This window comes from Microtus ochrogaster, linkage group LG4 (assembly GCF_000317375.1).
Source record: "Microtus ochrogaster isolate Prairie Vole_2 linkage group LG4, MicOch1.0, whole genome shotgun sequence".
Taxonomy (NCBI): domain Eukaryota; kingdom Metazoa; phylum Chordata; class Mammalia; order Rodentia; family Cricetidae; genus Microtus; species Microtus ochrogaster.
The window spans coordinates 43344374-43366778 of record NC_022030.1 but is presented as its reverse complement, the minus strand read 5'-3'; the positions used below and the strand labels follow the sequence as shown (position 1 = coordinate 43366778).

The following is a 22405-nucleotide window of genomic DNA, read 5'->3' as shown; positions in this document are numbered from 1 at the left end:
GGTTATGGGCAAGAGAACAGCAAAGGTGACTGCTACACTTGGGGTTTGGGTGATAGAACACCCCTCAACAAGGAAGAAATATGGGCATGGATTGGACGGCTAAGATAATGAGTGAAACTCCGGGACTGTTTAGTGTGAAAGGCTGTGTGACAGGAAGGTGGGGATGTACAGGAGGCAGCTAGCCATGTGCATCTGGAGCTCAGAAGAGGTGGCTGAGCAGGAAATATGAACCTGGTGTCTACTACCAGCACTGAAGACGGTGTGGGAGTTCAACCAGAAATTCTGTCAGGAGAAAAACCTACCAGCAAGAACCCTGAGGCATGTCTAAATCTTCAAGGGTCACATGGAAGATAGGAGCCTCCCAGCCAAAGAGAATGAGGAACTAGGGTTGGAGACTCCCAGAGTCTGATGTGGAAGCCAATAGCCCAGAAAGTTTATAAAAAGGAAGAAGTACTAAGAGAGATGACAGAGCCCGGAAATAACTTGGCAAGTAGGAAGACCTCATGAATGCAATTTTAGTAGGATGACTCCAAATTGATTATGATAGGAGCCGTGGTGCAGAAAAAGCTGAATTGTGAGTGGAAGATATTAGAAGGGAGACAAGAAAGATGATTGCGAAGAAAACACTTTTTTAATAAAGATTGTCTCATGTAGTCCAGCACTGAATTTGCTATGTAGCTGAGGCTGGTCTAGAACTTCCGATCTCCTTGCCTCTACACCCCAAGTGCTGGGGTTATAGGATCCTCCTATACTTGGCTAGAAAACATGATTATATTTTGATGGCTCCACACTTTCCCAGCATTTGGCATACTTGCAGGCCATTTGTCTTTAGCAGAGTGAATCTGAGTCTGTTACTGTGGAGTCTTTCATGTTGGTTGTTTCTGTTTTACTTCCTTATTGTGCCAATAACAATGTAAAACACATCTTCCTTTATCTTGCTTGTTTAAAATGCTTGTATCCATTCTTTATGCTCAACTAATGGAACTGTTAAGTGTTAGATCAAAGACTATAAACATGTTTACAGTGTTTGTTAGATCCACCAACTCATCTTGCCAGCAGCATATACCCATTTACACTTTCACATAAAGTATGAAAGAGTGGTAATTTCATGATATTCTATATAGAAGTGAGTCTTTCAATAAAACCAAACCAAACTAAACAAACAAACAAAAGCAAAAAACCAAATAGTTTTGCATTATCTACCAAAGAGAAGCAAGGCTTCATAGACATCTATTTATTATAGGCACTGGACAGGTAATGTTGGAAATGAGTCTGCTGGGCCAGAAAATAAATATGTGCTTTCAACATGTTATGTGATTTTTATTTTTATCTTGTATAACCCAAAGTTTAGGGAAGAAAGGCAAAACAGACAAATAGGATTATATAAAAATAAAATGCTCTGAAAAGTTAGAAAAACAACACTGAAGAGACAACCTAGGGAATGACAGAGGATATTTACAAACCATACATCTGGCAAGATACCATTATCCAATGTTTACAGAGAACTCAACAGTGAAAAACACTAAGAATGTTATAAACTGAAGAAATAGTAGGAAAAAGCAAACACTCCTCAGTCATATAAAAAGATAAGCATCACTAGTTATCAGAAAAATGTAAATTAAAGTCACACAGAGGTACCACAGTCTACCATCCATCTGAATGGCTATTACTATAACAAGTTTTGACAAGGGAATGGGGAAATGAGCATTCCTGCATATCGCTGGTGGGAGCAGACACTGGGGCAGCCATTATGAAAAACAATATTCAGGCTCCTCAGAACATAGAAATTCCACATGATTCAGTGACTCTGCTTTAGTGTATATGCACAAAAGAAATGAGTGTGTCAAACAGACAGATACATTCACCTCTATTTTCAGTGTAGCATGCTCTGCGGCAGTTAAGATGAATAAGTAACCCAAGTACCTGTCACTGGAGGAATGGGTAAAGGAAGATGTGGCATATTTGCATAGCAAGGTACTATTCATTCTCAAAAAAAGAAAGATGAAAGAAAAATAATAGGTTGGAGTGATAGTCCAGGCCCCGAGTTGATCCCCAGAACACACATAACAAAGACAGTCATAGTGTTGGGAAGTGAAGACAGGCGGTCCCTGGGCTCTCTCCATGGCCAGCATGGCTTCCCTGGTGAGCTCCAGACCAATGGGAGACCTTGTCTCAAAAACAAGGCATGTGGCAACTGAGGAACATCTGAGTCTGATCTGTGGCCTCCATGAGTCCAGGCACACACGTGTGCATGCCTCGGTATGACTTTGAAAAACAAGAAATACAAATTCAAAAAGAAGTAAATATCATTTGTGGCAACATACGTAACCTGTATTAAGTGAACATTTTATTAAGTGAAATACATCAGAAAGAAAAATCCTGTAAGAGCTCATGTGTAGAAAAAAAGTTAATCTTAGGAGAAGAGAGTAGAAAAGTGGTTGTTAGGGGATGGGGGTCAGAGGTAAGTAAGAGGGAAATACAAAACAAACAGGAAATACTCAGGAAGTCATGGAAGCATGGCAAACCCTCCCATGAGTTTTCATGGGGCTCCTGTTGGCCAAATCAGGGGCAACTTCCCTAAACGGAACAGTGACAGTGCTGAATTAGGGCACAGCTGAAAGACAAAGAGAAGCTGACATTGATAAGGAAAAGCTGTGGCTTTTCAGCAAAGTGTAAGGAATTACAATATATACATGCATGTGGCTCTATACTATATTCCAGCTCAACAAGAATAAGTCCTTGCATGGGCATTCATGGGGAGGATAGTTACAGACATTCACAAAATGACTTTACAGATGAAATCCACCTGGAATTAATTTTTGATGTCTAGTATGAGGTAAGAACCTAACCCGGTTTCTTTCCCCCAAAGAGAAATCAAAATTTCCACAGACGTTAAAGTGCATGCTTGTTGTAAGGAGGCTGCTTGGTTAGTTCCTGGCTGCTTAGCCCCGAAATAATCACACAGACACTGTATTAATTAAATCACTGCTTGTCCCATTAGCTCTAGCCTTTTATTGGCTAACTCTTACATATTAATTTAACCCATCTCCATTAATCTGTGTATCACCATGAGGTAGTGGTCTGCCAGCAAAGTTTCCGTGTGTCTGTCTCCAAGGAGGCTCCACGGCTTCTCTTTGACTCTGCCTTCTCTTTCCCAGCATTCAGTTTAGTTTTCCCTGCCTAGTTCTGTTCCCCTATAGCAGAGCTATAGGCCCAAAATAGTTCCTTTATTAACCAATATTATTCACAGCACATAGAGGGGAATTAACATATTAATTAACATATTAACATCACAGTTAATGTAGATATGGGAGTGGAAACTTCTGGGGAAGACAGTATAACGGTGGCAACTTGATTCTTTCCTACCCCACACAAGAGTGGTCCAATTAATGACCCAGAAAATGTTAGTTGAGGAACTGGAGAGATGGCTCGATATTAGAGACACATGCTGCATTTGCAGAGGACCCAAGTTTGAATCCTAGCACTAATATTTGGGGGCCCACTACCTCCTCTAACTCCAACTTCAGAGGAATCGGACTCCTCCGGCCTTCCTGGTCATCTCCACAGAACACACACACACACACAGTTAGTTAAAACGGTGTTTCTTTACCAGATAAGGGGTTTGAAGAAACTTTTTTTTTAAAGGAAGATGCATGTTCATATTTATGGCCTGAGGAAGAAGTTATCAGGAAAGATTTGATTGAGGAGACATTCCAAGCCCCCAGGGATATAAAGATGTAAAGAAAAAGTTATGGTCTGTGAAGGAGGGAGGCAGGCCCAGATAGATGTGGTTGCAGGTAGATGTGTGGTGGAGTTGGTTAGGTTAGGGGTTGCACCCACGATAGCCCATAGCATGGATAAAACTCTCCCGGAACAAGGACACCCGGGAGTGGAGAGGTACAGCAGTAATGAACCCCAAAGGCGGAGAGAGGGCGCTGAGGACACAAACCAAGGGCCGAGTTCAGGAGCGACCTGGGGCTGTAGCGGCCCCTAGCGTCAGGTTTTGATGATACCTTCCAGGGCTGAAAAGACCAGCTGAAGAAAGATGGGTTGATATGCCAAAATTCTCCAGGAACAGGATCCCGAGACTCGAAGTCAAATAACACCACCTTCGGATTCCTTTCAAAGCTCCCCTGCAAAGCCCCACTTTTTTCAGGGAGCAGGTTTTGGCTTGTTTTCTACTTTTAATTGCACAGCACTTTTTATCAGGACATGTTCATACCAAGCTGAGAAAGTCGGGGCTTGATAACTTTATCTGCAACAGGAAACCCGAATTAAAAAACAAAACAAAACTGTACAGTCAACATCACTTGGGCCGGGCTCTGTGCCGACTGCTTTACAAACACTGTTTTACCTCATCCTCAAAAGAACAACAAACAAACAGAAACCATGGAGGGAATGCCGCCTTTAATTAACCCGCCTTTTCCCACCAGAGGTCAGAGGCTTAGAGAAATAAGCCATTTTTCCCAAGTCACGAGGTTGACCCAGCGGAGTCCTGGAAGTATCCTGAAAGCATTCACCTCTTTGCTTTGGGCTACTCAGGTGAATGCAGGTCCCATATTGTGGGTGCTCACAGTGTTGAACATTTACGGTAAGGGCAGTTGGTCTGACGTCTGGTGCCCCGCGCGCCACCCAGTGACCCGCACGCGTGATGCTCACGTGCACTGACATCCCGCTTCCTTCGGGAAGGCTGAGGCCGCCTTAAATCCTCCGAGGGGGGCCTAGGACGAGACTCTCTGGCTTCCATTCCTTCTGTCTGGACATCTGATCGGAAGGTCCGGAGGGCGGGGAGGAGTAGGCGGAGTCTGCACGCAGGAACGGTTGTGGATTGGCTGGGACGGAGATTGGGCGGAGCCTTGCGGCGGTGGGCGGAAGCGAGAAGCCGCAGCTAACGCGTAAACCTCTCGACTTCTCCGAGCCACCGCCTGCCGCCTGGGAAAGCCGGCGTTGCTCTTGGCGGCGGCTTCGGGTGCAGCAGGGTGAAGCGGAGGCCGGGGTGGCGGGAGGCCGGCGGGGCCGGGGCGGGAGGCGAAGGTAAGGGAGGCGTCGCGGCGTGGGCCGGCGGGGCCCGCAGTGGGAGCAAGGCCGGCGTGGATCGCCGAGCTCGGCGGGAGGGATGGCGAGGGCCCGAGGCTCTGCGGCCGAGCGGCCAGGGGAGCGCGGAAGACCCGACGGGGACCGACTGGGTCCTGAATATCTGCTGGCCCTGTGTGGTGGCACAGGATGGGAGCTGGCTGGGCACCTCCCGCAGAGGCTTTCTTGACGCACTGAAAGTTCTCTTGCCCCTCTGTTTCCCCGATGCACGAACTTATTTCGGAGGGGGACCGCCTTCCCTTCCTCAGCCTGTGAGCTCAGTCTCAGAGATGCAACTCTAGGCTGGAAAAGAAAGTTCTGACCCGCAGAAACCATTCCAAACTTGGCGTGTGTCCATCAGATTAAATGCTGACTTTTGAGGCTTTTTCACTTAACTTTACCTTTTTTGAGGAAGAGACTTGATTTCCCAACAGTCAATCTCCCTTTCCCAAGAAAGGATGAAAATCAAACTCGATGGATGCATTTAGGAATTTAGGGGCTTCTGCCCTATTTATGTTCTTAAGACATTCAGGGAAGGTGCAGATTCTGTACAAAGCAGGGCATTGCTGTGTATCTTGTGTGTTATGTGTTAAATGATAAAGGTTGATCATTCGGTGCGTCCTGTGTTGCTATATTGACAGTAGAGGTAGGCGCATAGCAATTCACACCATCTTCTTTACCATTTATTTGAATCCTCTCCAGTATTCCCACTTTTCCTCTCACTTTCCCCCACCCCCATAAAGACGGAGGGAGGGATTCTTAGTTTTTTTTCTTTCTCTTAGGTTAAGGCTTGTGACAAAGACAAAGGTCAGGCTTTTTTTTTTTTTTTTTTTTTTTTTTTTTTTTTTTTTTGAGAAGCAAGACTAATTTCCTGAGTTTTTCCCCCCTATTTTTTGGGATTTCTTTAGTGTTTCTGTTGTGCTCAGGTCAAAAATAAACAACTCTCCCCCCCACCCCCCAGGACAAGTTTTCCCTGTATCTTTGGAGCCTGCCCTAGAACTCACTCTGTAGACCGACCAGGCTGGCCTCAAATTCTCAGAGATCTGCCTGCCTCTGCTTCCCCAGTGCTGGGATTAAAGCTGTGCTACCACTGCTCAGCCCAAACCCTTTCTCCATGGAAGTGAACATTGCTTGTCCTCCCTGATAATGTTTGAGAGTTGTACTTAAGAAAAAAACGGACCCTAGAAAACGACTAGGGTGATACTTGGGTTTTCTACTGAAGTTTTCATATAGGCTGATGAATCAAGTTATTTTCTACACTTTAATAGTGGACTAGTTTTCTGGTTTGCTTCACCAAGATACTGTGTAGCGAGTCTGCATATGTCATTCTCTCCTTGGAAAAGAAAGAGACAGTTTTTGACATTGCAGAAGTTGTTGGATAAGTAGGTTAATATTTCTAATTATGTATGCAGAAAGAGCCATGCTTTACAGCATAAATAGTTATTATGCTGCTAAAAATCAGAGTTGTAATTTTTTTGCCTGCTGGTGGCATGTAATTACTGAGATTAATTCTATGTGATTGTATTTATGTTTTAGAGACAGCACTTGCTGTGTACTTTCATGCTAATTTTTACCTTCATATGTCCAAAGTGTAATGAAAGTTCTGGCTATGGATGACCTTTAGAAGTTATTCAAAGACTCCTTACACATATTGGTCACTGTGCTTTTGTTGGTACTTTTGTGGAATTGGAATAGGTTGTATTTAGAAACTGAGGGGTTTTATTGCCATTATATCCTCTCTGTAAGACAAAACAGAACAAAACCTTGAATTTTTACTTGATCAGTCATCAACTTACCAGTTTATCCTGGAGCATCAATTGTCACTATAGTTTTATGTCAACTTGACACAAGCTGGAGTCTTCAGAGAGGAGGGGGCCTCCATTAAGAAAATGCTTGCAGAAGATGGGCTTAAGGCAAGCCTGGAGGGCATTTCCTTTTTTTTTTTTCTTTTTTTTTTTTTTGGTTTCTAAGTGATTGATGGGGAAGGCACCAGTGTGGTGGTTCTGAGTTCTATAAGAAAGCGGCCTGAGCAAGCCGTGGTGAGCACACATGGTGAGCACAGCTCTGCCCTATGGCCTCTGCCTTAGTTCCTGCCTCCAGGTTCCTGCCTCTATCCTGACCACCTTTGACAGTGAACAATGATGTGGAATCTTTCTTCCCCAAGTTACTTTGGTTATTGTTTTATCATAACAATAGTAACCCCACTAGACAGTGCTTTGCCTTGTCTCCCAGTGGAACGTGACCCTAGAGGGGGTCTTCTTCCCCGTCTCCTCTTTTCCTTTCTTTTATTCCCTACTCCATTGCCTTTCTCTGCTCCTTTCTTCCCCATCCCTTCCAGTAAGCACTTGTTGCCAAAATCCCATCAAAGCCAGTGGTTTTATTTCTGCTTGTTTAAATTATCAGTGACATTACTAATCTGGGAAAATGTTGAGTATTAAGAGAACACAGCTAGAATTGGAAGTCTGTGAAGAGCTGCAAAAGTCATTTTGATCATTAGCAGGCTGTTGAGGATTTTGTGACAGGACTTGGAGTGTAGTCACAAGTTGGTTACTGTGTCTGATCCACCCAAAGAAAATCGTTTTACATTTGGTGTACCTTAGTTGCCACAGCTGTTAAACATAGAAATAAGGCTCGCTTATGAGACTTCTAGGAGTACTGATAAAATAAAGTGAGCCGGTAGATATGATTTTGAAGGAGAAGACCTGTTTTGAAGTGTGTAATGTCCACTTTTGTGCAGTGTAGATTACACAGTGTAGCATCCTAATGATTGGCACAGCAAAGGATACTTAATTTTCAGTCTAAAGGAAGGAAAAAGCCCCGGGGTTTTTCTTTGCCTTCTGGTTGGTGATTAGACTTAACTGCTTTGACCAGTTCTGTTTTTTGGTTATATGCTTTTTTTTTTTTTTTTTTTTTTGGTTTTTCGAGACAGGGTTTCTCTGTAGCTTTGGTGCCGGTCCTATAACTTAAGAAGGTCATTACCTCAATATCTTAGGAGTTTAGGCTGGGGGGTGGGGGGAATCATAGAAATCTCAAGTTCATGTGTCACAGGTACTGCCAAAAGCTAATTGCTCAGATTGTGTAGATGTGTCAAAAGGGGACTGATTTTTTTTTCTTGAGATACATAAGTAGAATAAGGCTCAATAGCTTGTGTTATATAAAGTCAGTTTCCCCTATAACTTTAAAAGGTATTGATTGTCCCCCCCCCCCAAAAAAAAACCTTGTACAGTATGATATAAATGATGGGAAAGTTTTTCATCTGCTCACATTTATGCCTTACCTGCAAATTTTAAATTAACTTTAATTGTATAAATAATTAGAATGGTCTCCAAAGCTACAGAGAAACCCTGTCTCAAAAAAAATTAGAATGGTAATATTTTAAATTAGCTTAGCCACATAGTCATAATTTTTTTAAAGGTGTTGAGGATTTTTTTCATCTAGACCACAGTTTTTTTTTTTTTAAGATCTATTTATTATGTATATAGTGTTCTCTCTGCGTGTATGCCTCCCGCCAGAAGAGGGCACCAGATTTCATATAGATGGTTGTGTGGTTGCTGGGAATTGAACTCAGGACTTCAGGAAGAGAAACCAGTGCTCTTCTTAACCTCTGAGCCAGCTCAAGTAGTATTTTTTTAAGCCTGAGTTTGAATATGTGAAAATAGATTTGGTGTTTATTGGTACGAATTATCACACAGTTGGGCTGTGTGGATATTTGCCTGTTCTTCGGATGGCTTCTAAGGAACCTCTTTCAATCTTCCCCACTTTCTTTGTAGACTCATGCAATGGCCACAGATGATAAGAGCTCCCCGACTCTGGAGTCCGCTAGTGACCTGCCTCACTCGCCCACTAGTCCGTCTCACCTCACCCACTTCAAACCCTTGACTCCTGACCAGGATGAGCCCCCCTTCAAGTCAGCGTACAGTTCTTTTGTAAATCTCTTTCGTTTTAACAAAGGTAAGATTTATTTCTAAAAATCAGAAAATGCAGTTTTGATTCTCTGCATTCAGTATTGTGCTGTGCTGTTGCAAGGCAGTGAAATATACAAGGTGGTAGCTTTAATCACAGGTCACCAAGTCTTTAGAAGGAGAAGGTAGCGTTTCATTGCAATCTGATTAATTATTTGTGTGAATTGAGTTTAAAATGGTTAAGGAGGTCCTTTTTAAAGAGAAAGCAGTTTTCTGTATTTTTTCTGTTAATGTGCTTCAACTTAACAAGTTCACAGAATGAAACTTACTGGGAGGGAGGTGTTAGTAACACAGATTTTAGTTAAACAGCAGTGCATGGTTTAGACATTTAAAAATTAGAAGCTGCCACTAGGCCTGTTGAGATTTAACACTTACTGGATTAAGTTTAAGTGATATCAAATGAAAAAATAATTTAGAAATGAGTTCTTGAATAGTATATTATTTGTTTTTTAACCAGGAAGAATTAAAAAAAAAACAGCAGCCATATTGTACCCTCAGTTTGCCTTTGGTTTTTTGTTTGTTTGTTTTGAGACAAGAGTGCAGTGGTTAGCCTATGCTAGCCTGAAACTCACTGCATATCTCTGACTAGCCTTGATCAAGAGGCTATCTTTGTGTATTAGTCTCCTGAGAGCCAGGATTACAGGCATGAGCTACCATCCTGATTCGTTTGTCTTTCTTGTTTGAAATGTGTTAGAACAGCAGTTTTTGACCTTTTCTTTAAAGTATTTAAAAATGAAGACTTGTATACACGTGTGATCGCCTGCAGAGGTTAGGAGGGGGCATAGTTACAGGTGGTTAGGAGCTTCTAAACTGAGCAAAGGGTCCTCAGTTATGAATTTAATACATGAACATACTGGCCCAAGTATTTTATCTGTCACTTTCTTGTTGAACTCCGGGCCTTAGCTTTTCAAGTGATACCAAGTTTCCTCTGTCACAGAGAGGGGAGAAGGGGGCCAAGGAGAGCAGCCATCTCCGAGTGCAGGTTGGTCCAGCCCTCACATCCCTTCGAGGGCACAGTCGGTGAAGTCGCCCATACCTTATAAAAAGCAGCTTGACGAGGAGCTCCAGCGGCGCTCTTCAGTACTAGGTAAAGCAGTGTCTTCCCCTCTTTGTGTGTGAATCTCCTTCATGTCTTTCTAGGTCAGATACTAACAGTTTTCCTGTTTCTTGGAATAGTTAAGTACTCTAGAATAAGTAAAACTTGGGTAATAAAAGAATTCAATACCTGAAACACTCTTTATCATGTCCTTAAACTTTGATTATGCAAGCTCTGATTGTCTTGACTGAATTTTGATTAATTGCTTGCTTGGGTTTCAGCAGAGAACACTTTGCCACATCCCCAGGAGAACACAGGTTAGTTCCAACTTTATAGACAGATTCTGCACCTATTCTCAGGATGCTAATGAAGTGCGATGTGCATGCCACTGGCTGCCGAACACTGTCAAACTCCATTGGTGGGCTGTCATTGTTGGGGTTCACACTGTCTGTGTGGCTGAATACACTGCTTCTCATGCCTGCTTGTTTACCATGTCCTCATCCCATTCATTTTCCTGCTCTTCTGATGGCTGTGGGCTGGCAATCTGTGCTTCAGTTGAGGGACTGGGGTGGTTTATGTTTATTTCCGTTAGATTGTTCAGCTCAGTAACTCAAGGTGATAGAGGAAGGGCAGTGGCAGTGATTCCATAGAGAGGGAGGCTGCAGTGTTGGGAACCACGTGTCCCTAAACCCCAGGTCTGTCCTGTCTGGTCACTGACTTCCATGAAATACTCGAGTGAACACTACCTGTGTAATGGTGGTTGGCAGAATGTTTTATTGCTTGTTGAGACTGGATGGCGGAGGAAGCAGAAGTAGAAGAGGCGCTTTTGCTGAAGAACAAAGTGGACTGTGTCACGTCTACAGGTTTTCCAGGGCAACCGCCTCTGCCCAACTTATATCATTTTGAAAGGAAGAGTTTGGGAGATGGGGTAGAGGATTTTCTTTTCATTTTAGATCACCCAGGTTTAACCTTAACCTTATTACAATCCCCTTAAACCCGACCTGTGGCTTTGGAGGATAAGGCAGGAGGATTGCAAGTTCAAAGCCAGCCAGGAAATATTAGCAGATTCTAGACCAATGTAGACTCCATAGTGAGGCTGTCTTAGGGAAAGAAGCAAAAACAAATTACAGCAACAAAACCTGGCCCTTGGCAACATTGTCTGTATTTGATTCTGTGCTGTCCGAAAGCTTTTGTTTGTTTCCTTCTCCTTGCTAAACAACTCACATTTAGTTTTTCACATAATACCAAACTATTCTTTGTTGCAGAGGGAGGAAGAATGGGCCAAAGAGCAGTCTCTGGGTTTCTTCACTTGTGAAATTGAGGAATTGGACTTGAATCCTTATAGTCTTGTAGGGGTTGCAGAGTTGTAGCTTGCCAAAATTTGCCTTTGTTGTTAGGATAAATTTGAACTGTTTGTCCATAGGCAGAGCTTAGATGACCTCCTTCACTCTGGTTCCCACGCTCCCTACTGTCAACAAGTCTACTTGCATCTTGGATTTTCCCTTGGAGGTCTTAGACCTCAGAAGCTTGGAACTGCTTAGTCACATACATTTTCCCCCCCCACTACATGTCTCACTCTACAGTTTGGTAGTTCTTCTATCTTAGGGAAGTTACTTGATTTTCTAGAATCCATTTACAGATGCAGTAGCTAATGGTGCTCGTCTGAGGGCAAGGGTCTCTCTTCTTCCACTGAGGCCAAGCAGGGTCTCCCTGCTCATTCTTTCCCAGTAGAAAATAATGATACTTTTTTCTCTTCCAAGCGTCTAAGTACAAAGGACTTCACAACTTACTGCCTGTGCCAGGAAGCTCCTCCATTGTGACTCTCTAGAATTTATAATCATGGAGAGGTTTTTAATCGTTTGAGACTCAAGAAAAATTGAGTTGTAATATGTGTTATTAACTGCACATCTGAGATCTGTGCTTCAATTAAGACAGGTGCAGTTTAGATAAGGTGTTATTTTAGTGATTCAACTGCCTTAAATTCTTGATGCACTTGGATTTATATAGCAACCTCTCTTCTTTGCAATTCCTATCCCCTCTCCCCTCAAAAAAACCCATCTAAGTAGAAAACTAGAAAATGATGAGATAGATTCAGGATGGGCTATTTTTCCATTTTATAGAAATTTACCTTTGTAGGACATACCTTCTAGATCCCCAAGTAGATATCTAAAGCCATAGGCACTTTCAAAGCTTTAATATATAATTTTTCCCACTATGATAAAGTTCAATTTATAAATTAGACCAAGAGATTAATAATAGTAATGCTAACCCGCACAGTGGTAACTATAGTAAAATCATGTGAATGTGATCTGTTTCTCTTGAGCTAGGACAGATACTATTATTTTCAGACTGTATGACCGAGGATTACTGAAACCTTAGGAAGTAAAACTGAGATAGGGAGGAATTATGTATGTCAGGGGGACTCCACAGGTTGTTAGATTATTGTGCTTAAGCTAACAAGAATGCTCATCTTTTTTTTTTGTCAAGCCACATTCATTTTCCCCTGAGAGTTTGAAATTGCTATAGCTAGGTATAGATAGAAATTTCACTTGTGATTTTTGTCTAAATAAAAAAGAATAGCTGGCAGTTATGGTAGTCATAGTTTGGCTACAAAACTAGAATTTTGACTTGTTTTATTTATTATCAGTAGATTTGGTTTCATATTGTTATTTCAAATGTAAGTGATCCCTTGCAGTGTGTAATTGCAAGGTTGGAAAGGTGGCGGGTATGGGTGTGGGCTGGGGGAGAGTAGGGTGGAAGCTTTGGCAGTTTTAATCTGCTTGGACACTGGTCATATTTTATTTTCCTGGATGTCCTATAAAGCCTGCTGGGATCTTTGGAAGGCTGGTCAATACAATTTCTTTCTGATGATTTGCTATGGAACAGAACAGTTTGGTCCCATTGCTTACTTATTTGACTTTTAGACCAAGTTAAAATAATTCTCTGGGATTACTTTTTTTTTTTTTTCTGTTCAATGTCTCCCAGGTGTTTGTTATTTATTTGGTTGGGAAAAAAAGTATACAAGAAATCATTAATAAATTCTGGGCATGATTCCATTTCCACCCTCAAAATCATCAGTCATTTAAGATAGTTCTTAGTACTTAACTACACTAACATTGTGGTTTATGTGTAATAAGACATACTTGAAACAACTTATTACTCTTGATAAAGATCAACACATGTATGCTAACAATAGGGTATGATTGTATTATATTACACACACATGTATTATGTTTGATATGGTTACTAGAAATTATAAAACAATTAGTGTTATTTTTTTAAATCTGACTCAGACTCAAGAAGGAAAGTAGAACCAGCCTTTGGAGGTCATGACCCACGTACAGCTGTTCAGCTTCGAAGCCTCAGCACAGTATTGAAGCGCCTCAAGGAGATCATGGAAGGGAAGAGCCAGGTACTGTAGACGCTCTCATGGAGAGCATGCCGTGCCCTCTGGCAATGGCATCGTATCACTTAAATGAAAGTTTATAATTTCTTCTGATTCTGAGTACCAGAGTTTTACACATAAATTCTTATTTTTTTTTAAGTGTAGTTTGATTCTTATTTGCCCTTATATTTTGTTTCAGTGTTTGCTTTTTAGGTCAGTGTTAGTACATATTCTCACATGTGGCTTTTTCAACAAGCTTTATTATTTTTGTTCATAAATAGGGTTCGGGTTTCCTTTGTCCCTATAGATATCCAGTTGGACCCAATACATTGATTTTAAAAAGCCTTTCCTTCAGTGGCTGCATTATAGCTCATCAGAAGTTCATACGCAGTGTTGGCATGCCACTCTTTCCTGAACTATGGTTCCATTTTTTTATGTCCTTGTACTGATACTCTGTCTGGAGCTATTGTAGCTTTAGAATGAGCTGTAATAGTGGGTGAGGTAAGTACTTCAATTTTTCTTCTTCAAGATTGTGTTGGTTATTTTAACCTTTTTGCATTTTATCTGAAGAACTAGCTTGTCAAAAGATACCTTCTAAGATTTCATTTGTCATTACAACTTAATGCTCATATTTTCAAGAAGCTGTCACACATTTTTGTTTTTGTAGGACAGTGACCTGAAGCAATACTGGATGCCAGATAGCCAGTGTAAAGAGTGCTATGATTGCAGTGAAAAATTCACAACCTTTAGGCGCAGACACCATTGCAGATTGTGTGGGCAGATTTTCTGCAGTCGTTGTTGTAATCAAGAAATCCCTGGAAAGTTTATGGGCTACACAGGTAAGTGTATTTCCTTAACAGTATCATATTTAAAAGTCAAATTACAAAATAGTTAAATAGAAGGCCAATATTAAGCCATTTTTTAATTTTGGGCTTTATATTTATGGTAGCAGGGTATTGTAGTGAGAAAAAGAGATACAGCTTTGATTTTAAGAACTTTATATTTTAATAGTAAAAGAGATGAGAGTGTTCATAAGTAACTAGTATAGATATTGTAAAAACCTATAGCAGCATTAGATATTATTAGATAAGTAGATTTTAAGTTAATATTTCTATAGAGTTTTTATTCACAAAGTAAAGGTTGCCCTTGACTTACATGATAGTGTACTTTGTCAAATTGCATTTTATTCATATTATTTCATTGGGAATGTAGTGAAATTGTAGTAATGGAGAAAGTTCAAGGATGGAAGTTTGTTAATTGAATACGGTTAGTGCTCAGGTTAATACTTAACAAACCCTGTGTGAGGGTGTCGGATTCCTTGGAACTAGAAATCCGACACCCTCACATGTTAAGAGCTGCCATGTGGGTGCTGGGAATTGAACCCTGGTCTGGAAGAGCAGTCAGTGCTCAACTGCTGAGCCGTGTCTCCAACTCAGTTTTCCTTATTTTAATGTCTGTCGTCATAAGCAATTCTGTTCTCTTTAACTCTGATTTTTTTTTTCCCCTGAGACAGAGTTTCTCTGTGTAGTTTTGGTGGCTCTCCTGGAACTAGCTCATGTAGATCAGGCTGACCTGAACTCACAGAGATCTGCCTGCCTCTGCTTCCTGAGTTCTGGGATTAAAGGTGTGTGCCACCACTACCAGACTTTAACTGTTTTTATTCGCCTACTTAAAGTTTGAGACTCTTCGCAATCTTAGCTTAGCAAGCAATACGGCAACAGAAAGTAAGCACTTCTTCCTGTCCAGTTTTTTTTTTTTTTAATTTGTTTTATATTGTTATTCCCAGGAGGTTGAACCCACGGCCTGTGTATAGCTACATTCCTAGCCAGTTTGTAAGGTTCATGAGCTGGGAATTTGAGTCCCTAAGCTCACCCTTTTTTCTACTTTGTGTTGTACATTAGGAGTAATGAACTAATCTCATACTTGTTATTTTAACAGGCAGTTTGTTAAGTATTAACCTGAGCACTGTCCGTATTCAGTTAAGAAGAGCTAGAGTTACTGTCTTGCAAGCCTTTATTTCTCTACCACTTTCTTAGTGTTCTTTTTACTATTGGAAATACTCACTAATATTTTAATTTTTCTTTAGTTTTTAAAATTTTTTTTAAAATTATTTTATGTGTGTTAGTGTTTTGCTTGCACGTGTGATATATGTGTGCTATGGATGTGCCTAGTGTTCACAGAAGTCAGAACAGGGCATTGGATCTCTTGGAACTGGAGTTATGGATGGTGTTGGGAATTGAACCTGGGTCTTCCTTAAGAGCAACAAAGCACTGTCAACCACTGAACCTTTTTTCCAGCCCTTTCATTAATTCTTTTAAATTGAATCTAATTAGAGAACCAATTTCAGAAACTTGAGGAGCCAATTCAGAAAACTTATCCCTAAGCTACTGTGTCTATAAAACCGTTCTTGGACTGAGTCAGAAGAGTCAAGTTTCTCCAGAGAGGGGAACTAATCGGTAGGCTGATAGTTACCCGTCGTCAAGGAGTCTCTCAAGTGCGTGTGTAGCCGTGAAGTCTAAGTTGAAGGGTGAGTCAGGAGGCTGGAAACCAAGATTCCAGTTTTTGTGCAGAGACAGAATTCCCTTGGCTTTTGGAAACTCTGTGTACTTGAGGCCTCAGTTGATTAGGATCAGAGTCATGCTGTGGATAGTTAACTGCTGTCTGATGAAAGTCAGCCTTAAATGTTAATAACACTGCAAAAACAACAAAACCAAATGAGCTTCAACATTAGTGTTGGAACAAAAGTTTGTGTAGTCAAATCGAACCTTAATATTAGCCCTTGCAAGTGAGAAATGTATATTGGACACACTAGAAAAAATGGGCTTTTCCTTTAATTTGGTCCTATGTGTCATATTGTGTGTAAGACTATTTCCTGTTAGTTTAAAAACTGTGCTGGTAGATGGAGGAAATCTCCAAGACCCTCTTCCTAGAAGAAGAGCTATGTGGCTGCTGAGAGAAGCGCAGTTAGTCTTCTCCAGGGACAGGCTCCTGCCTGAGCCCTACACATCTGAATATATCAGGCTGTAGTTTTAAATTTTTTTTTCAATTGATTTTATTGAGCTATACGTTTTTCTTTGCTCCCCTCCCTGCCTCTCCCCTCCCTTCTACCCTCTTCCATGGTCCCCATTCTCCCAATTTACTAAGGAGACCTTGTCTTTTTCTATTTCCCCTGTAGATTAGATCCACATATGTCTCTTTTAGGGTTCTCATTGTTGTCTAGGTTCTCTGCGGTTGTGATTTGTAGGCTGGTTTTCTTTGCTTTATGTTTAAAAACCACTTATGAAGCTGGGTGGTGGCGCACACCTTTAATCCCAGCACTTGGGAGGCAGAGGCAGGCAGATCTCTGTGAGTTCGAGGTCAGCTTGGTCTATAAGAGCTAGTTCCAGGACAGGCACCAAAAACTACAGAGAAACCCTGTCTTGAAAATCCAAAAAAAAAAAACAAAAAAAACCAATAACAACAACAACAACAACAACAACAACAAAAACCACTTATGAGTGAGTACATATGACAATTATTCTGGGTCTGGGTTACCTCACTCAGTATGATGTTTTCTAGATCCATCCATTTGCCTGCAAATTTCAAGATGTGATTTTTTTCTGCTGTGTAGTACTCCGTTGTGTAAATGTACCACATTTTCCTTATCCATTCTTTGGTCTAGGGGCATTTAGATTGTTTCCAGGTTCTGGCTATGACAAACAAAGCTGCTATGGACATAGTTGAGCACATGTCCTTGTGGTATGATTGACCATCCTTTGGGTATATACCCAAAAGTGCTATTGCTAGGTCTTGAGGAGGTTGTTTTCTAATTTTCTGAGAAATCGATCAGGTTGCATGTTTTACATGCATGAGTGCTTACGTGCCTGTGTGTATGACAATAATTATAGACGAGCTCATGGATTTGAGAGGAGTTGGACATGGAATGAACTGAAGTGGGGAGATGGAGGGGTGGAAATGATGTAAGCACAGTTCTCACTTATGAAATTCTCAGGAGTTTTTTAGTTAAAAAGATGTGCTCTATTCTGGGAGACCTTTCTTCAGAGCTGTATGATAGGGACCTTAGCATTACTTCATCCCTACTTACTATCTAGGGACAATAACTTGTTTCTGTTGTTATTCACTACATTAAGATCTGTTCTCATTGAAAGCACTCCCTCTGATCCCTCATTGCATGGATACAGTTATGAAAAAATATATTACAGCCATGATTTTCTGTTATTATTGGGTCAGATTTTCTTAACTGTTACAGATACTTGAAGTAGTTGAGAAGCTTGTTGAATTTATCGTAATAATAAATGTAGCATGTACAGCAGACTCAGCCAAGTGTTCCACTTATTTGGAATGTCTTTTTGGTGGTCTTTACTTGAAGACACTTCCTTTTATTAAACTATCTATTAACACAAAGATTTTAAATATTTTATTAAATAATATATTACTGATACCTTTCCTTATTATTTTTCCTCCTAGGAGACCTCCGAGCGTGCACATACTGTAGAAAAATAGCCTTAAGTTATGCTCATTCCACAGACAGTAATTCCATTGGGGAAGACTTGAATGCTCTCTCAGATTCAACTTGCTCTGTGTCTATACTTGATCCAGGTGAACCTCGGACACCTGTTGGGAGTAGAAAAGCTAGTCGTAACATATTTTTAGAGGATGATTTAGCCTGGCAAAGGTACTGTCACTTGAATATAATTTGATTTAAATGAGAAATGCTTAGTCCTGTGACCTGTATTTTTCATTAACATTTATATTTCTTATTATCTGCCAGTTTATTATTTTTTCCAGTTCATGTACAGAAGGATCATAGATGATTATGGATGGTGATTATATTAGCATTGAAATATAAGTGCATGAGAGGAGAGCTTTTATACAGGTGTATTTGCTCTTCTACTATTAAACCAAGAACAGAATACGTGGCAGGTGCATGATCCTTGCAGTAGGTGGTGATGAGGCAACAGTCATTGACATTAATACTTCCTGATGTAGTCCTCTTAGAGAAAGGAGAGTGAGTGCTCCTGAGATGTGGGTCTGTTTCCAAATTCAGTTAGTTTGTTGTTTTGAGTATTTGACGTGTTTATGTTTACACTGGAATCCAAGGTCCATCACTCATTTTCCTTAGGAGAATTATCTTCTTACACATGACTCCTAATTTTTCCATGTCATCAATCTCAGAGTTTTAATTGCTTTTTTCTTTTTTTATTTTGTTTTGACTGAGACAGGGTTTCTCTGTGTAGCCCTGGCTGTCCTGGAACTCACTCTGTGGTCCAGTCTGACCCACCTGCCTTAGCCTCACAAGGGCTGGGATTGAAGGCATGCACCACATACCCATTTTAACTAACATTCTTCTGATGAGTAATTTTCTTAGTTACTTTTTAACAAAGAGAAGAATTAGTATATATTGCATATTTAAAAGGAAATGAATTATAACTAATTCATCATATTTGAACCCAGGGTCATAAGTAGAAAAGAAAGTCACAAATCAATATGCATTAAGATTCTAATTATATATTGTTCAGAATTATATAAATGAAGATAAAAATGCTATAATTATTAGTTACTTGTCTCATTACTCTAACAGTGGTAAATGTAAATTTTTAGTAATTATTTCATTGAGATTAGGGAAAAAGATGGTACTGGGTAGGGATATAGACTCTTCAATACAGTGGGAATTGAGTCTTCTCCTTAAGGTGCTTGATGGGTCTTTTGATGTTTGCAGCATCGCAGTCATATTATACTTTGTACACATTTTATAAACTTAATTGATTCTATATTTACTAAAACAGTATGAAGATCACATTCTTTAGCTTTTTTATTATTTTAGTTAACAATGCTTATTTGTGTGTGGTCCAGTTGTGTGGTCTCAGAATTGGCAAGTATGATTTAGTGAGGCATCGTGCGAGACAGAGGATGGGCCTCAGAGACAGTTTTGGGCGCTGTGTTAAGTCTCACGTGCCATGCTCCTTTAGTCAGCACATCTTCTTGGTGGGACAGATGTTGATGCTAAAGTTCAGAAAGGTTAGTAGTGAATCTGAGGTCACGCAGCTGGTAAGAAATGGGCCCTGTTCTTGGACCTTGGTTTGTTGTACTCTTTGGTACTATTCTTATGAGTTGTGGGACAGAGAATAGAATTTTCGAACACAGATTTTTTTTTTTTTTAACACAAATCACTTTCATCTTCTATATGTGGTATGGAAATGAGTTTTATAAATCACCTATCCAATCAAATTTGGTGGTTTATTGATATTCCGTACATTTAAAACATCATTTTCTTTTCTTTCTTTTTTTTTTTTTTTTTTGAGACAGGGTTTCTCTGTGTAGCCCTGGCTTTTCTGGAACTCGATCTGTAGACCAGAATAGCCTTTTCTGCCTCCTGAGTGCTGGGTTAAATGTGTGTACCACCATTGCCCAGTGAAACTGCACTTTTTGCCTCAAATAACTGAAAAGGACAAAAATGAACTGTATATAATCTCATTGTTGCAGGGAAAAATAATTTGCTTCAAAATTTGAAAGCATCTGCCTGCAGCCCCAACTGACCCCAGTGTTTTCATTTTCTTTATAGCTTGATTCATCCAGACTCCTCAAATAGTGCTCTTTCAACAAGACTTGTCTCTGTTCAAGAGGATGCAGGGAAGTCTCCTGCTCGAAACAGGTAAACACCTAATAGAAGCTACTCAGATTTGTGTTTATGTCCATAGAAATGAGAACAGACAAAAAAACAGGTGAGATGATGTCCTTCCTCTGTTTGGTCGTTTCTCTTTCAGCTATTCCTTGATGATTGCAGATATTGGGACCTTCTTCTGTCTCTGGTTTAGTGAGGCATGTAGGCATTCTGTGAAAATGTGTACCAGGGAAACAGATGGCAGATGCTCAAGGGGACCACACCTGGTAGGAGTATGAGAGGTCCTGTGTGCTGCAGTAGACTGTCTCAGATGAGGAGCTATTGAAAGTAAAACAACAACAACAACAAATTTCAATTGCTTTGTAAAATTGAAAATTGTAAAAGTCTTTTAAGAATATGGAAATAAATGTCCATATATTTTCCATTAAGATATATTTTGTCTGTTTATTTTGATACATTTTATATAGTACTTTTAAACCATTCAAGAGTAATGCCATCATTTTTTACTTATTTCGGTAAATAAGTTCAGAAAATGTTTTATGTTTGAGACAGGATCTTGCTGGCCTCGGACTCACTGTGTTCCCAGACTTAATTCTAACTTACAGTCCTAGCTCAACTCGTTGAGTGCTGGGATTGTAGGCAAGCACTGCTTACACCAGCTGAGAACTCTTCTTTGTTTTTTTAGTAGCAGTTTTGGCTTCATAGCAAAATTAAACAGAAACTTGGAATCATACATCATATAAATAGAAATAATAATTTCTTTCAGTTAGTAATGTGCACTTAAGTTTCCTCTATCTCTTCATGACTTATTGCATATTTTTCTTTGTTGCTAAGCAATATTCTAGTTTCTAGATGTACCATAATTTACCTTCACCTTCTGAAAGTCATCTGGGTAAATTCCATGTTTTGGCTGTTATATAGAAGACTGTGAACATCTGTGTGCAATTTTTTTTTTTTTAAGTGAGACTTGTCTCATTACGTTGCTCTGGTTGTCCCGGAACTCACAGGGAGCTACCTGTTCATACCTTCTGCGTGCTGAGATTACAGGTGCATACCACCATACTCAGCCCTGTGTCCTTTTGTTGTTATGTGTGGATGTAGTTTTAAGTTCATTTGGGTAAATACCAGAAAGCATGATTGTGGGATCAAATAGAAAGGAAATGTTTAGTTTTGCCGGGATTACTGAACTTTCTTCTAGAACTGGCATTGCCGTTTTTCATTCCCATAGGCAGTGCACGAGAGTTCCTCTTCTACCACACCATTTCCAGCAATGTTGTTGCCAGTGTTTTGTAATAAAGTTGCCTTTTCCTGATAAGAATTGAACATTTTTTCATTTGCTTATTTACCTTGCGTGTGTCTTCTTTGTAAAAGGAGTCCATTTTGTGGTTACATTGCTTATTTTTTTCACTGTTGAGTTGTAAGAGGTTTTATATATATATACATGTATGTGTGTGTGTGTGTGTGTGTGTGTGTGTGTATATATATATATATATATATATATATATATATATATATATAAACCTACCTCCTGCCTTCTAGTTTAGTATAATGGCCGAAAGGATGTGAGAAAGTGAGGTATATAGGATGGTGGTGGCTCACACCTTTAATCCCAGCACTCTGGAGGCAGAGGCTGGTGGATCTCTGAGTTTAAGGACAACCAAGGCTACACAGAGAAACTCCGTCTCAAACAAAACAAAACAAAACAAATCTTTATTAAATGTATCATTTGCAAGTACTCTTTAGCTGGTCTTTTCATTTTTTGACATTGTTTACGGAGCATAAGTATTTTAATTGGAGTGTGCCTTTGGTGTTATATCTAAGTAGCTATTACTGTATTCATCGCATCTAGGTTTTCTCCTGTGTTATATCTTCTAGGTGTTTTGTAGTCTTGCATTTTATGTTTTGATTTGTGATCCATTTTGAATTATTTTTTTGTGGCGGGCATAACTTTGTTTATATTTCTTTTTGTATATGTTGATCCATTTGATCCAGTATCATTTATTAAAAAATCTTCTTTGCTCTTTTTTGCCTTTGCTTCTTTATCAGAGGTCATTTGACTGTATTTGGAGGGTCTCGAACTCTGTTGTGCTTTATTGACATGTTTGTTTCTTTGTTTACCCATGCTTTATGATCCTGATAGATGTAGTTGTATAGTAAGTCTTGAATTCAGGTAGTGTCAGTTCTCTAACTTTTGTCTTCTTTATCTAACAGTGTGTTCACGGTTTGCTGGTTTTTTATTGTTTTGTTGTCCTTACAGTCTTTAGAGTCAGTATCTGCAATATAATTCACTCTGCTTTTGATTAAGATTGTGCTGACTCTGAATGTGT

At 40.0% G+C, this 22405-nt stretch overlaps 1 protein-coding gene across 6 annotated transcripts in view; it reads left to right on the top strand.

Annotated features, from left to right (window-relative positions):
- The first annotated feature begins 4684 nt into the window (after nt 1-4684).
- Nucleotides 4685-22405, top strand: part of Pikfyve (phosphoinositide kinase, FYVE-type zinc finger containing) — an 85600-nt gene continuing 67879 nt past the window's right edge. For 2 of the 6 annotated variants that reach the window (XM_026786149.1, XM_026786147.1), the window contains exons 1-8: nt 4876-5034; nt 8844-9024; nt 9973-10122; nt 10356-10388; nt 13365-13483; nt 14124-14295; nt 17924-18131; nt 20019-20108. In XM_026786149.1, coding sequence (XP_026641950.1) covers nt 8853-9024; nt 9973-10122; nt 10356-10388; nt 13365-13483; nt 14124-14295; nt 17924-18131; nt 20019-20108 — 944 coding nt within the window. In that variant the 5' untranslated portion in view covers nt 4876-5034; nt 8844-8852. Of the gene's footprint in view, nt 4776-4875; nt 5035-8843; nt 9025-9972; nt 10123-10352; nt 10389-13364; nt 13484-14123; nt 14296-17923; nt 18132-20018; nt 20109-22405 lie in introns of those variants that run through there. The other 4 variants (XM_026786148.1, XM_013351676.2, XM_026786146.1 and 1 more) reach the window with 3 other exon arrangements.